Source organism: Poecilia formosa, unplaced genomic scaffold, assembly GCF_000485575.1.
Source record: "Poecilia formosa unplaced genomic scaffold, Poecilia_formosa-5.1.2 Scaffold142, whole genome shotgun sequence".
NCBI lineage: Eukaryota > Metazoa > Chordata > Actinopteri > Cyprinodontiformes > Poeciliidae > Poecilia > Poecilia formosa.
In genome coordinates, this window is record NW_006800081.1 from 1,277,289 (window position 1) to 1,293,977 (window position 16,689).

General features: G+C 39.7%; 1 protein-coding gene across 3 annotated transcripts; it reads right to left on the minus strand.

Annotated features, from left to right (window-relative positions):
• Window positions 1-3,234: 3,234 nt before the first annotated feature.
• LOC103145458 (protein Tob1) lies at window positions 3,235-14,380 on the minus strand. 3 transcript variants are annotated; one of them, XM_016676879.1, is made up of 2 exons: window positions 14,366-14,380; window positions 3,235-5,423 (listed from the first exon to the last, which is right to left on the minus strand). In XM_016676879.1, exon 2 carries the CDS (start codon window positions 5,238-5,240, stop codon window positions 4,233-4,235), a length of 1,008 nt encoding a protein of 335 aa, XP_016532365.1. In that variant the 5' UTR covers window positions 5,241-5,423; window positions 14,366-14,380; the 3' UTR covers window positions 3,235-4,232. The 3 variants fall into 3 exon arrangements, with proteins under 3 accessions (XP_016532365.1, XP_007562966.1, XP_016532364.1); XM_007562904.2 differs by lacking the exon at window positions 14,366-14,380 and adding an exon at window positions 6,527-6,804; XM_016676878.1 differs by lacking the exon at window positions 14,366-14,380 and adding an exon at window positions 6,523-6,804.
• Between the last annotated feature and the right edge of the window lie 2,309 nt (window positions 14,381-16,689).

A 16,689-nucleotide genomic window follows, 5' to 3' on the forward strand; every position in this document is an offset into this window, starting at 1 on the left:
GTTGGGTAAAAACAGCCTTTCCTCTGAAAGGGTGAAGATAGGATGTGGTGGAGTGACGTTCAGAGACAAGCTCAATACCTTCCGGCTTATCATTGTTTAATCAGCTGCAGGATCCTTCCAGAAATAGATTCAGAGTAGGACCAAGACAAAAAAAGAAAGAAAGAAAAATCATTAAATGATGTTTTGGTGGGTTTTTTTTTACCCTCTCTGCTGATGGGGCGGGGGGAACATTACTATAAGGCCTTGCTGCATGACTGGGACACAAGTAGATTGGAGCTCCACCTGTGTTTTATGACAGGGAAGGTGGGGGCTGATGGGGGAACTGAGCTGTGAGCTTGACATCAAATTAGCATTGATGGCGGAAGTGGCAGCGTTTCTCTTGCAGTCACATTGCACCATCCCTTATCTCTGCTGTCCCTGCTTCTCATAAAAACCCAATCTTTCTCTGCTGCTTCGCTCCTCCGATCCCTTTTAAAACTCTCATGTAAAATGTTCCTGTCTATTTTATTCTTCAAACTGCATTTTTATGTTATTAGCTTCATGCCGGCATTTTTTTTTTTTTTACCTTCAAGCTAATTTAATATATGTAATTAAGCAATTAGATTAATTAATGCCCAACCTTTTTGAAAATTGTATGTAATTACAGCAAATATTCATATATAAAAGTTAAAATATTCATTTTCTATCAAGAATGAATTTTTATAAAGATTTAGTTATCTATGGAAAAATATTTACAACATAGAAGTTTTTGAAATATGGCATTTTACAACCACAAACTTAAATGCATTTAATTGGGGGTTTATTTCACAAGCGAGAACAGAGAACAGCATAACAGTGAAATGAAAGAAAAATGGCATATTTTGTATTAGTCACAAATATGCCCCTTATGCAAATAGGCAAGAGGATAGTAATTGTTAAAAGAAAATGGAAAAACATAAATAGCTTAAATATTCTCACAAGCCTTAAGGTCAGCTTTGGCCAAAATAAAAAATGGCTGAAATGGTATCTTAAAACACAATTTCCTAGTGTTAAACATGGTGGAGGCAGCATCATCCTGAGAAGATGCTTTTCTACAGCAGAAACACAGAAGCTGGACAGAGTTGAAAAAACAATATCTAAAACTTTCAGCAGGATCCAAAGGACAGATAGTTTAAGAAAAGTATCTTATTCGTGAAATACTTTCAAAATGATCAGTTATTGTCCAAACATTTCCTGAATAATCTTTTCTTTGTGTGGGCAAAATCATATAAACTCCAAAGAGGTTTGAATATTTTCACAAGGCACTAGATATTTCGTGCTGACCAGAAATCATCGTGAAGTACTTCAGTTGCTTCTCGTGTGTTTCTAGTTCATTCTCGCTCCCGGAGGCTTTGCTGGTGTCAACCTCATATGTCCTGTTGGTTCACGCCATGCGTAGCCTGACAGCATGCAGAACGAGGGAGTCAATACGTGTGACTATGCTTCCCTGCCCCTGTTAACCCTGCTGGGAGTTTCGCTCCTGAGTAACGGCTTTACAGCAAAGTGTTGACAAAAAAAAAAAAAGAGAGAGATGCTTCGCAGGAGGATTCATTTCAGAACGACTTGCGTTGACTTTCGCCCAGGCCCTCATACGTGCACACAAACACACACGGTGCCACAGAGCAAGATAAACAAACACACTCCTACCAGAACGCTGTATCAGTGCCTCAAGATAAACGCACATGCGGGTTGAACTTTACACAGGCCTATCAAGCCCTGAGTGTATCAGAGGACACGCCAGCAGACAAGTGATGATGAGCCAGCTCTGGAGGGACCCTGATGTTCCTAGCAGGGTCAGGGTGATGTCAGCTGGCCCGTGCCAGCACCAAATGGTCCAAAAACCTATTTGCAGCAGCAGACATCACAGACATTTTTAAAATGAGGATGTCCTCATCAGGAACATCTGTTTTTTTTTTTTTTTTTTATTTAAAGGTCTAATCGTATGTTGAATATTAAACAATTATCAGCAACACTTCTACTTTGACTTTGCTCTGAAGCCAATCAGTCATATCTAGTGGTATATTAGGCAACAGACATCAGAAGACGTCAGACCTGCGATGTTAAATAATCGGTTGGATAACTGCAACAGAAGTTATTAAACGAGGTCGTTCAGGAGTTGCTGCTTTGTGTTTCTGCTAACCTCAGGCTTTATTGTAACTCTCATTCAGAAAACCCACTTTGTTCAAATATATTGTTTGTTTTTGACAAACAATATATTTTGACCCAGTGGGACACATTTGACTGTGGGCAAAGAAGTAAAAAAAAACAAAAAAAACAAAGAAAGAAAAAAAGAGAAAAAGAGCAGGTTATCCATTAACAGGTCACATCACCTGAGGACACTGGGTGAAATGTAACCAATTTGTTTGGCTTTCAGCAGCTACTTGATTCAGGTCTGCTCAAGTTTAACATATTTTATCCTGTTTACACTTTACGAAACCGAGTTCCTGACCTGAAGAGTAGCCCAGCAGCGACCGCATTAAGCTATTTTAAAAATAACTGGTCAATTGTTGTTTTCACTAACAATAAGCTCCTTTAAGTCCCAGTTTAGATGATCTTATACCTATAAAGATGCTAAAAGGTTTAGCAGCCTGTTAGCTAACAGGCTTTTTGAGGCCAAGATTCAAGCTAAGAAGCAGTTGGACTTTAAATAATTTAGTTAGCTTGCTGTTGGTCAATAGCTAATGTTTAAATTCAGGAGGCTCTCAGGATAAACTTAGCTATTCAGCTGCTTTCGTTAGCCATTAGCCTAACGGGGTTGCGTTTCTGTGCAGGAACTGCTAAGCAAAGTTATGGCCCAACTGTGGTGACACTTTGACAGAGGGCAACACTTGGCCAACACCATCCAGTTGTGAAATATGTTGCAGGGAACGTATTGGGTATGCTTTGCAGGCACAGAAAATGATTTGTTTTGGTGCATGTTAGGCAACATAAATTTTGTTCCCATAAAACTGGTGATAATAAAACCGCAATTTCTGCCTTTGCGGCATTCTTTATGTTTTAGGGTAATTACCTGAAGCAAATTAACGATGAGCTTCAGCGGTTCATATTTGTCTTAATTAAGAAAGAGCGGCTGTGGTAAGAAAAAACTTGATTCGCCTTCAAGAGTCATTTTACACCCTATGGTCGTAAAAAAAAAAAAAAAAAAAAAAAAAAAAACCTTCACAGCTGCCTCGCGTTGCACAACTGTAAACACCAAACACAGAGTGAACACGCTCCTTATTTTCAAGGTTTTTTTAATACAAACTTAATAAACTATCAGTCCCTCTTAACATGTAAGACACTGACTCCGAATACTTTGTTATACCGTTTGCTTTATCAAGTATTGCACAATGTAGGTACAAAATTAATATACGATTACATTTTGTCCATAATATAGCAAAAATCTTTAAACTCTTAACAGAAAATACAACTCTTATATTTTTGTCAAAAAAAGCAAATATTCTTAAATCCCACCACTACGGAATAGTCTGTACACAATCTTCAGGATAGTCAATGTTTTTTTGTTTTTTTTTTTTTTTTAAGATGGATTCATTTTTATAATTTCAATAAAAAAAGGAAACATAAAGTTGCTGCAGCCATCACAGATCACTGGAGTAGTAAAAAGATATAAATGCAATACCGTGTTGTAGAAACAATAGATACTCTGATATTTTACAAACTCTGTACTAAATTAAATTATACAATTAGAAAAAGACCAGGAATTCCCACTTATTGATGCCAATTTCTTGAAAAACTGGCAATGTCCAGTTATATTTAAATACTGAAAGAGGCCATGACTTATGGTGGTGTTTTTTTCTCTCTCTTTTTTTTATCTTAAAACAGTTACATAAAAAAATATTTTGTGCTTGGTTGGCAAAAGAAATAACAATAATGCATTTTAAAGTTTGGGTAACCAAGCTTAGACAACTTGTACTACAAGCTTCATTAAGAAATAAAAAAAACAAAAAAAACAACAAAAACAAAAAAGAAACAAGTATAACTCAAGGGGATAAAGTAATTCACCCTTGGGCTCATGCTCTTAGACTTGAAACTCGGATTTTACAGCTTACAAGTCTTTTTTTTTCTCTGTTATATTTAACATTCTGTTTTTGTTTAAACTTTTCTTTTTTTTTTTTTTTTCTGAAATGTGCATTTGTGTTTGTTTTCCCCCCATCACATTATCTCTGGTCGTTTCCGTATGAAGTAGTAGCTTAAGTAGTACCTTTATAAGTGTACTAGTTGGCCATGACTGGCTGGAATTGCTGGTTAGAATACTGCATGTTGCCTAAGCTGAAACTCAAGCCATCCATGAGGGACTTGTCGTTAAGGCCACCGTAGGCCGCAAACACATCGAAGGCATTGCTGTACTGCAGCGGGCTGTCTGCGGGGAACAGAGCACTCTGGCTGCCTTGACCCTGCAGACTGGGGAACACAAACTCCTTGGCATTGGGAGACAGGGCGGAGGGCTTCTGGTGCTGCTGCTGCTGCACACCAAGTCCCAGCCCGTACAGTGAGTGCATGGAGGTGGAGATGGCTTTCTGTTTCAGGAGACTGTTCACATTCAGGCCCAAGTTGGTGGGAGAGGTACGTGCCACTTTGTTCCCAGCACCGCTGCCGTTGTTGCCGTTGCGTCCACTGCTCTTCATCTTAGTGGAGCCGAACTTAGTAGCTGCGAAGGTGGCTGTTGTGAAGGTTAAAGGCTGTGTGGACCGGGGCATGAAGGTGGGACTGACCGCCGCCGAGTGGCCAAAGGGCGGAGAGGGAGAGCTGGATCCTGGAGAGGTCCCGTTCAAAGGCTCACTGATGGGCATAAAGACCTGTGCGTCTGGGTTGAAGCTGTTTTTGATCTCCTTGTCCAAGTCAACCCCTCCATTCCCAGCTACACTTTCATTGCTGTCGTCGACGTACAGCACCTTGACGGGCCCCTTCTCGCCGATCTGGTAGGACACCTCGTAGGGGTCAATCCACACACTGAGGTCCTGGGGCAGATTGTTGCGGACGTCTTCGATTTCCAGCCCGCTCTCTTTCGCTGCCTTCTCGACCACGGGGTCCACCTTTTCGCCCACGTGGATGCATCTGAATCCTGAGCCCTTGTATGGCTTGTCCGGGTACCAGTGTCCTTCATACTTCTGCTTCAGCTGCCGCTCCAGCTCCTCGCCAAAGATGTTGACCCGTCTCCTCGGCAGCTTGTTGTACAGGTACGAGATGATGAAGTTGAGAGCTACTTGGATTTCAAGCTGCATAGCGAACTGCTGAAGTGTGCCAGGTGCGTGGAGATTAGCTGGCTGTGACCTTGAACGCGTCCACCGGCGCGGCTTCGTTTATCCGTGTTCGGCAACACTGACGTGCTCCAGGTAGGGGAGGCAAAAATCAAAAGTGCTGGTTTTGTAAGAGTGGTGTCCTTCCACAGGGTGTGATCGATTTTCCTGAAGCAATGATAAGGCAAACGAAAAAAAAGGAAAGGAATCATGAATAAATGTAATTATATTCAGATAGAATAAGTTAAAAATGAACTTAATTGGTTTGGATGGTTTATTATACATTAAGGCATTATTTTCAATGCAGTAAACTCAGACAAATGTAACAAAAATGTCCTGCAAATAAAGGGGGGAAAATGTTTACAACTTTAAAATAAGCCTGGATAGTATGATTCGTGTAGATCCTGCACCTACATCCACATAGATGTCAAAAAACGTAGGCACTGGGCATATTAACCTTGCACTAGAACAGGGAATCCTCTTACATAACACAGTACTGGACTGCCTCCATAAGGCAGGAGAAAAGGAAAAGTACTGCGGGGGATTCTGCGTTTAATTAACACCAAACTTAACCGATTAAATTGCACTGGAAATAACTGATGATGGTGGATAAGTTTGTGAGGAAATGGTCGGGGGATTGCATTTCAAAGCTTTAAACGACCCTGTCACGGGGTTTGTTTCTGTCCGATTAGTCCCACTGATAAACTGTGTCGAAATGAGGACTTAACAAAACCGCGTTTACACCCATGTTTGGCAATTTTTGCAGAGGGAAGAGGAAATCCTTTGCAGATTAAACGGCTATTTGGTAAATATTCAGTGAGACACGGGGGTGTTAAAATAATCGCCTTGCACTATGACGTGCAAGAGGCGAGAACTTGTTGAGAATGATCAAATACTTAAAAATTCATTCTTTCGTGCCTCTTGAGAGAAAGACATGTACACTCAAACAAATAATCGGATTATACTCGTCTAATTAATGCGTCTTATTAGGTAATATTCAGTGTTATGAAGTTCAACGGCTATTCACAAAAATATCACAAAATAGTCGAGTAACAACAGCAAAGCAAGGCGCGTATAACGTCCACTATTTGCATGGATATACTGTAATTTATTCCACTGAGATAAAATAAGACATTCTGAACATTTTTATCTCACCCCTCCCAATAAATTCGTCGACCGACTGCCAGCTTACAAAGTATGACCAGGTCTATAATACATGCACAAATAGAAACCTATAAGATATCATAAGCATATGTGAAAAGAATACTTACTTTTTTTTGGAAAATATAAAAATGCTCAGTAGTTCTGAAGTACCGTTGGTTAGTGCAAATAGAAAACAAAAGTATAAATACTTTCTTCACATAGAATATATTAGCGTTACAAAAAAAATATTCCAGTACGTGGTGATTTTTTTGGAGAATTGGCGTTTAAGGTTTCAGTTTTTAAGGTTATTTTGCTTTTTTTTTTTAAACTCCTTTCTTCTTTCAGCAGGCTTTGCAGAGTAGCTCCCTCCTACTCGGGAGTTTCGCAACTTCGTCCTCTTCAGTCTCTGCGTTTCCTGTATTTATAGACTTCCTCCGCCGCGGACACGAGACAAGGCGGTGATGCGGTTTCAGAGGTCAAAACAATATCCAAGGAGGTGATTGGTCGAAGAGACAAGTCCCGCCCCGCGAGCATTGACGAGATCGTGCTCTCATTGGCTGAAGGGTGTTGTCAGTCTGAGGCATATGATTCTGAGAAATGGGAGGAACGCCTGTGATGAGGGTTTGCGTCAGAGATAACCTAGGACTGTGCTGACAGCAAAAGGCAAGAGTAATTTATGATAAGAAAGAAAAGGTGCTATTTAAAATAACATCGTGTCAGTGTTTGAAACAAATACTTTTAGTAAAACAAAATACTTGTTCTGCTGAACATGTTTGCGTTGTTTCTAGGAACATATGGGCTGGTCTATCCTTCATTAGATTTATTAGTGAGAGTACGCTCCCAATATCCGTTCAATTCATACACCAAAACCTTGCAATACGTCATTTGTTTGCTTCTGCTAGCAAAACTCACCTCTTCAAAATCTATTTTCAACATACTACATTGCTGCAACTTGCCTCGACGAACAGCAGGAGCTATAATAGATATGGGCTACGTGCGTTGCCTGAGAGGAGATTCCCTACAGCGGAACAATACAGCAGTGTGGGTGGTGCTGAGTACAAGCTTGAAAACACAAGCGTTGATTGGTCCAAAACGGGGCAGGAGCCCCACAGTGAATGGTGTGCCCGTATCCAAGGTGCTGATGTAGGCTGCGCACGTCATCGCTCCGCTGAGCTGCAGCCTGTTGCCCAGTTTTTAAAGAGCACTAGGTGTTTGTTAATGACAAATGAACTGTCTGAGAGGCTGTCAGCTGCAGTGATGACTTCAATTATAGTTACAGGAGTGAAGACAGACCAAACAATAAAGATGTGTTTTGTAGAATACAATATCACAGTGACCAATGGAGGGAAGTCACATTTAAAGGTATAGTTTATTTGTTTTTAGTGAGGTTCGGTTTATGGTTAGCTTACTCTTATAGTGATTTCATTTGGTTTAAATCTATATTAGTTAGTCTCAGAAGAGGGCTAACAAGTCCATGAGAGCCTGAAAGCAAACTGGACGCCTACTGTCATAAAACAACCCCAGTTTTAAAGATTTCATAGCAGTTTACACAAATGAACACTGAAACAGTTGTCAACTTTGCATCAAGATGTTATTTATAAATAGCTCATTGATTATGTACCTGGAAAATGGAGGTAGTTTGATGATGATATGTCGGTGTGAAAGACGTACTCAGACCGGAACATAAAAGACCAGGGTACAAAAGTGAAGCAGTGTAATCCATAATAGCAATTTCTTAAAACTGTAAAATGTTACTTTTTCACTACTTTACTTTTATATGCAACAGTTATTCAGAACAGAGACACTTTTTATCTACTATTCTCAGCTGCTCTCACAAAGGGGAGAGAACATTTGTGGTGCACAGCCAACAACCTGTATTATCTGTGTAAATAGATAATACACAGGTTCTTTGTACATAATGTTGAAATGTAAACATAAGAATGGCTTAAAGGTTCGCTAAGTGGTGTTTGCATAAACAGATCTGGTGTTTTTCAGATGTTACTTGTTGTAAGATAGCAGCAGAGTAAGATTAAAGGAAGTCTACTGGCCTTGTCTTTTGTCAGACCAGCTCCTTCATGGACAGAATGATGTTCTACTGAAAAGTTGCGAACATTTATGGTCTTACCATTGGACAGGAATAACATTCAAACTCCATGCAGAGACACTCGAGGGCTGGATTTAAACCCAGGATCCCTTTGCTGCTAGGCAACAGGGCTAGTAAAATAAGCCAGTCTAAAAAATAAATGTGAATATTATTCACTTAAATGTAGTATTTCTGCTTTTAATCATGCTTTACGTTTCTATTCAATGGCAAAATAGCATTAGCATAAACTGTGTTGACATTTTTTTAGGACTGGAATTGTTTAAAGGTGGTAGAAGTACACTTTGGTCTTGGCATTGGACTACCTTTTAGCGTCAACATCTGGGACCAACTTATATTGATTTATTTTGCATGAAGATGCCTAGAGAATTACCTTCTGCAGATGCATATTTACTACAACACCTTTATAGAACCTCACTTCAAAAATTCAGAACTCTCCCTTTAATGACCTGTTTTCTCTAAAACTATTGCTAGCCTAAGTTTTGCTTACACAACAGCCGTGATTATATTGAAAACAGAAGCTGGTTTGTACAGGCAGAGTGGACTTTCAGACATTCTTCAAGCACTTAAGTTTGCCAAGCAGTCATGCGCTTTGTTGTGAGCACACAAATGTAAATGCACCCAAATAGGCTCCCTATGGAAAGCTCCCAGCAGAATCAAACACAGAGCATAGACGGGAACTCTGTAGATAGAAATGAGGGGAGAACATTGAACAGTGCCCTGTGTATTCAGATCTACAATAAAGTATATACATCACAGTGGCGGAGTGACTCGAATGCAAAAAAGCAACTTTGTTTTAATACAGTTCTGCAAAGCCTATTGTGTTGTTGTGTTGCAGCATTTTCTGTGAAATCTAAGTCGGTTGCTATTTAGGGTCAGTAGCATAAAGGCCTTCTGTGCATGGAGGTTTTTACATTCTGCTGCATTGAATTTGCTCTTTAAGTAGAGAACACATCATGTGTTTATTATTTACGAAGGGACAGCAAACAGCCACAATCTGACACAGTAAAGTCCTGAGGCATTACAACGCATGCTAAGATAGCTGTATTGTCTTACGTGTAATCCTCTCGTCATTAGATGTAACTGGGATCTGTACCATGTCTACTGAAGCTTCAGAAGTGTGCAACTCAGGTTGCATAGATAATGTAATGGCAGGACAACTATTAGTCTGGCAATCCACAAATCTGGCCTTAGTAGAAGACTGGCAAGAGAAAAGCTATAGCTTAAATTAAGTTTCAAAGCCTTTTTTGCTGTTTGGCGTTGGCGATCAGGGAACATGGCAAAAAGGGAAGTAAGTGCTCTGATCAGAAAGACCAAAATGTAACTCTTTGACCAACATGCAAAACACCGTGCATTGTGGGAAACCACCACTGCACACCATTCTGAACACACTCCAACACTTATGGCAGCAGCATCCTGACACTATTCATCAGCAGGAACAGGGCTACTGGCTGGAGTTTGGTGTTGATGGAAACATGGATGACACTGGACTCAGTTCAGTCATGGATCAGGATATGTTAGAGGGGGCACAAGACTTGAGACTGGACCACAAGTTCATCCTCCAACATGACAATTACCCTAAACATACAGCCATAGCTCCAGTGCAGTGGGTCATATTGAAGCATGTTTGTGTGTTAGAAAGGCCCATTCAAAGTTCAGACTGAAATTCAGCTGGGAATCTGTGGCGAATTGAATTGAAAATAGTTGTTTACAAGAATTGTAAAGCCTGAGTCCTTCCATTTCACAATCATGTTTAACTTTGTGTTGGTCCATCACATGAAATCCCAAAGAAATCCAATGAGCTTTGTAGTTACGATGTGACAAAAATTGAACATATTTATGCTGTGCCCTTTTTTTATGCAAGCCACCGTGAAAGCAACCCCTAGCTTAAATAAGCTGATCTATGTAATCAATGTGTGGCTGTTAAGTAACCGACAAAAATAGATCCTAATCAAGCTCTTTCATAAAGGAATAATACCCAAATATTTCCTCACAATGTCTCTGTTAAATGAAGGTCATCTTTAAACAAACATCACTGTTGCACAAGAGGCACTTAGTACAAGATCTTAACCTAGATCCACATATTAAACTTGATCTCTTTCTGTCAGCAAATGATAAGCAGATGCTGTTATATTTACTGCAGTATTGTGATATAAACATAACCAGATGTGCGAGCGTCATGTTACACGTTCAGAATGAGAACAATTGGTTCTTCAGATGAAAAGCACATGCGGTGGCAGCACATATGAGCTCAAACATTTTTTTTTTAATCCAAAAAATGTCGTAAACATTATTTATGTTTATGTGTCTTACATGAGCAATCGACACAAAAAAAACCTAAAGATTTCTCACAAGCTGTATCACTTCCATGTCTGCTTCCACCTCCTCCTTTTCTGTTTTTTTTTTTCTTCTTCAGTCTCATCGCCCTCCCTCTTTCTAGCGCGGATGGAAAACCTTTGACGTCACTGCTTGTTATTACTTAACACAACTCTGCAGAGTGCCCTGGGCTCCTTGTAATAGGCAGACGTTTTGCTTCCCCTTTGAAGATTAAATCGGGTGGTGGGCGAGACGGAGAGAATCAGAGAGGGAGTCGGTGGGGGAAAACCGAGTCTAAGATTTGGGATTTTAAGGGTTTTTATTTTCCTTGTGTACCAGTGCATAAAGTAAGCTAAAGCTCTAAGAAGAATCCAACAATTAAAGAAAGAAAAAAACAACAACAACAACAACAAGAGGAGATGTTTTAAAATGTGTGTAGAACTAAGCTAAAGGCAAACTGACTGAATAAAAAAGAATCATTGTCAGGGTAGTGAAATAAACATTAACCAGAAGAGAAATCTGGTAAAGTGCCATCAGACAATTCCACATGCACAGCAACACAAGCTCTTTTCACACAGAGGCTGCTCCACAATGCCAGTCCCCATTCATTACGTTGGCGTGGCTCACCTTTGCTGCACACCGACCAAACAAAAGTGGCAGCAGCATGCATCAGTGTGGCCTTTCAAATATCGTGCCGACATGGCGGAAAGAGACAAATACAGGCAGGAAAAATTGCAAAACAATCCAATTTGAAAGAGGCTGAGTCTTTTGAGTCGGTTAGTGTCACTTAGTGTAAACCTCAGTAGGTAAATTCCCTCTTAAGCTTGACTGGGAGAAGATCCATTCGGGTCTGCTAGGACTCAGTCTGCAGACTGAACATATAAAATAAGACATGTCTAATTTTATTAGTAAAATCACACCTCTTACATTAGTTGCTTTCACACTTATTGCCATCCATATTCTTCATACTCATGTAAGCCTCTTTTAACAGTACAGCCCATCGTCTTCTGTAACATTTGACAAGATCAGAGCATACAGAAAGAGTTATTAGTCTTTTCCTTATTGAACAGTTTCTCTAGATTGTCCAGAGTCCACCGTTTCTGTGACGGCCACAAGTTACTAGATACCTGGTAGAGGCCAACATATTTTTATTGAATATATCTACTGTAGATATTTCAAGCATTTAATCTTGCAAGGCACTCTACAGAAGTTCCCAGGGCTCTTGAAAGAAAAAAAAAAAAAACGTGCCGTCTCATCTCCTCTGCCATGAATAACTTTCCCACATATCCATTCTTTGATTAATGTCGTACAAAGCAGCAGTGTTTGCTGCTCAAATTCTCAATCTTAGGACACTGTCTTAGCATTAACCACAAGGCAAATCTCCAGTTCAAATCCCTGAGTGTTGCAAAGTCAATTTTAACATTTGTAATGGTAGAAAATATTATTTTTCCTGGCAAAAACAACTGATTAACGTACGGTCTCTCATCTGTGAAACGACAGAAAAGACTAGAACCTTTTTATCATTTTTTTCAGATTTATTCTACAGACGACATTAAGACTAATGTTTCAACACCTTGTTTCTTCATCAGAAGACTCTGATTTACACATCTTTACCAGGTTAACTAATAGGTGTGGAAGGTATTGTTAGGATGTTATTGTTTTTTTGTTTTTCTTTTTCTTTAAGCTTTTGAACAGCTGCCACGTCCTATTAAACATCAGGCACCAGTGATCTGCTGCAAGTCACACACCATGCATGCAGATGGAGGATTTACAGGGCTCAGCGTATGTAAATACAGAGGTTCTGTTATCAGTTGTCACGGCAGCAGCTCAAATACTTTTTCTTCCCTGCACGGTCGCCTTCACAACCCATCGAGGCTGTTACATAATTCATCCCATCACAGGCTGCTGGTGCAACATCAATAGAACTATTTGCCATCTGCAGACAGAGAGGAAAGCAACACACAAAGACATACAAGCATCTCAATATGGCCGTCTTATGCATACAGAATAAAGAGCGGCTCATTTTGATTCTATCGTCTGCTTTTGAAACATGAAACAAAGGAAGCCTGTTTCATGATATGTGTTTTCATTATGTTTGATAGATGAATGAAAAAGCTTTTTTGTCTTCTGTGGTACTTGTCTTTCTTTATGCTCACCTTTTTATTATGGGTATAATATCTTCATTGGAAATTCAGCCTCATTTCAGGTGTTTTACGATTGCACCTTGCATTCTTTCCCACCATATTCTGTTGGTGTCATCCTGACCTTTGAGTAAAAACAGTGAAGCAGACGCTTTGACGCTGCTGCAGAGTCTGGAATATTACTCCAACTTGTCTTAGTTAATTCTAAATGGGTTAAAATTCACAAATAGGGAGAGGGAGTTGAAAGGAGAAGTGTGTACGTGTTTGTGCTGGCACACACACACACAGAAACTGTCTGGAATGCTAGAGCAAAATATAAGGTGGCAAGATAAGATAAGGTTGCACTTTGTCTGACGCTATGCTAATTACCTTGCTATGTTTTTCTTTGCACTGCACTTCTTTATCTACCCAATAGTTTATGAGTTCTAAATACAGTTTCCTTTTTCTTTTTAATATTTATACACACTTGGTCTTAGGCAGCTCACTGTCTGACATAGAAGGAAAGATCCACTAAGGAATTTGATACAACTTATACACTAGTCTTTTACAGCAGTGGATGCATTTCAGTGTGAGATGTGTTATGGTGACACATATTGGTACCGTATGACAGATGGAAAAATATGTCCCTAATACACTCAATTAAACAGACTCACCCTGTAGCGTCTGGTCAGCAGAGGATGCTCAAAGGACCAGCGATGTCCAGTGATGATTTTCAAACGTATTCTGCTTAGAAGCATTGATACGCAGCCTCCTTGGACTTAAAGATATTCATGTCTGTTTAACTGGAGAATGGATCGTATATTTTTATTTGTCACAGGTGTCTGTTGCCTTGCAGCAAGAAGGGCCTGTTAAATCTAGCAGTAGTTTTCAAGTTCTTAGTACATTTTTACTGCTCTGCTCCTGAAGCTAGAGCCTGTAGTTTTCATTACCAGCAATATCTTGTCAATTTTGTCTTTCCTGTGATTGAGCAGAACGTTCAGTCGCTTTCCACAGGCTTACTGAACACGTATTTCACAGCATCATGTAAGGGTGGAGCCTGACTTCCTTATTGTATGGTTCAAATAGCCCACATTAAACCATAGTAGTTGAAAGTAGATAGTCTGGAAGTCACCAGATTCAGTGATGAAGATGTGGAGGGTGCCCCGACCGCCAAACTGGTGTACTGGTAGAAGCTTGTTACGTTATTCAGTGCTTCAAGTAGCCGCACAAACTACATACACTCATATACTTTCTATTATATTTCATCAAAAGGAGCATGGTAATGGTATGAATAGTTTTTTTAAACATCTTAAAACCAGTGATCGTGGTTGGTGTGCAGGAAAGCGTCACTGAGATTTGCGATTTATTATTTATGAACAGCAAAGGGGCAACTCGCAGAGGAGCTCATCATCGCATGCTCATGGCAAAACTTTTTTGTAAAAGAGGCTACTTTTTCAGTCCTCCTCCCTTAGATGGATGTCACAGTCCTTCTGTGGCCCCTGGTAGTCCCTGGCCACCTCTAAAGGCCGCTTGAGGAATTTGCTGCTTGTGCATCAAAGTGAGCACTTTCACGCCGACGTTCAGAGCTGTTTGCTTGCGATTGGATTACTCAAGACACATTTTAGTGCCTACTGGGGTGTTAGGAAAACACGTTTTGAAGTGGAAAAAAAGTGCAGAGGTGTCAGAATGGAAAAAGGAGACAGGGAAATATGGAAGCATAAAGGGCTAACTGTGAGCTGTGAGGATATGGAGCATGAGAAACCAGCTATATCCTTGGGCTGTAGGGACATGCACAGTGAGAGGGAAAAGAAATGAAGGACAAGGCCATAGACGCAGAGGAAGGATAGGAGAACGTCAATAAGATGATGAAAAATTGATGTGCAACGCTGGAAAGCAAAACCTGCTACATTTTAAAATAAGCCAAGCCATTAAAATTTAAACCACCTACAGATAAAGAGGCTTTTTTATAGGGTTGACCATGGAGAGTCTGATGCATTTGTCATAGCTCTGATTAGGACTGACCCTGGAAGGTACAGGGAGCAATTAGGATTCACAGAGAGAAATCAGAAGTAAACAGCGGGGGCTTGTCTGCTGTGACGTGAGCCTGATGTATGAGAGGAGGGATAAAGCCGGACAACGGAGAATGAGGATGCATGAAAAAAAAAAAAGAGAGAGAAGAGGATGTGAAATAATCCCACTGTTGTGTTGAACAAAGGGAGAGAGACAGAGAGAGGCTCCTCTGTGTTCATGGTTATGGAAAAGTACTTACTTGAAACTGTGTACTCAGTTCCCCATGCAAAGATACACACTGATTTATACATCTCTCAGCAGGCTATGCCTAGCATCCACTGAATGCATAATTACACCCATCTCCACAGAGAGTGTGTGTGTGTGTGTGTGTGAATTTATTCAGTGTGTATGTTGAAATTGATGTGAATAAAGAGGCCATGCACCGGTGGAAATCTCAATCTCACATTTAAATGAAATTCGACTATGACGGGCCCATAAACCAACCAAATTATCCTGAAAATATGCAGCTACTCTGTGAGAATATCCAACATGTCACCATGCAGCATGTCAAAGAAAGCGAATCCATTTTTATAGGTTGTTTTACACAAATACCTGGACTTAATAAAAAAGATTATCCACGAGGAAGCAGATTAGAATCTGACGTGTGAGGTCGTCTGATAACTCATAGTTCACCAATCTTACAGCATCATAAAAAACATTAAAATAAGGAAATATTTTAATTTAAATGAATCATACACATTCTTTTTGTTTTGTTTTTTTTAAGGAAAAATACGATCTGGAATTTGAGAACATTTATTTTGTGGGTCAAAAGTCCTTGGTAAGAAATAATTATCTTTAGCAAAATCACTGTTGCAATGTTTATTAGCAACCCCAACAATTCCTGTAACAATTGTAACCAAAGCACCCTTCAAACGTTTAATTAACCTTTTTCAGCTCATTTAAAGTTTCTAGAAAGTCCACTTGGAAACACTCTTTGGAAACTTTTTTGCTTCCAAAGAAGGTAGCAATGGTGCAATTTGTTTTAGCCTCTCTTCAAAATGGGACAGGTAAGAGAACATCCCATAACTCAGCAAACGGCCACTTAGTTAAATTAGCTAATATCTTCAGCTAGAGCAACAATTACTAAGCTTCAATTACCTGGAGCCGTGACAAACGAGGCTGGACCAAGAACCAAGTTTATCCTGCCAGCAACAGCAGTAAGGAGGATGATGGAGAGGCAAAACAAAAAGTGGCATCCTGGTGTCAACAGGACTCCAAACTCAGCATTAAACAAAATGTACAAGCCAATCATGTGCTTAGATGTAATGACAAGCAAAATATTTTACTATTCTACATCAACACACATGCTACTGGATCTTTTTTTTTTTGCTTTTGTCAAATGAGACTAAAAATGTAATTTTTCGACTATAAACCCTTCAGAGTGTGGCGCAAACAAAGCATAAAAGCAGCCCAGCCGCACCATTAGCAATGCTGGAGGATATGTGATGTGAACCTGTTCATCTTCAAAAGGCCTTATGAGACTTCTAGAGAAAATAGTATCACTGACTTTTTCTAATACCACTTTTAAAATAAGAATTTGGATGCTTATGCAAAGGGAAAAACAAATCTACAAAAAGAGGTCTATGTTTGGGTCTTTTAACACTATGATACATTTGCCAAATCAAGACAGAAATAGCTCAACTGACACAAAATCAACATTTTTATCACAATTCCTGATCATTTC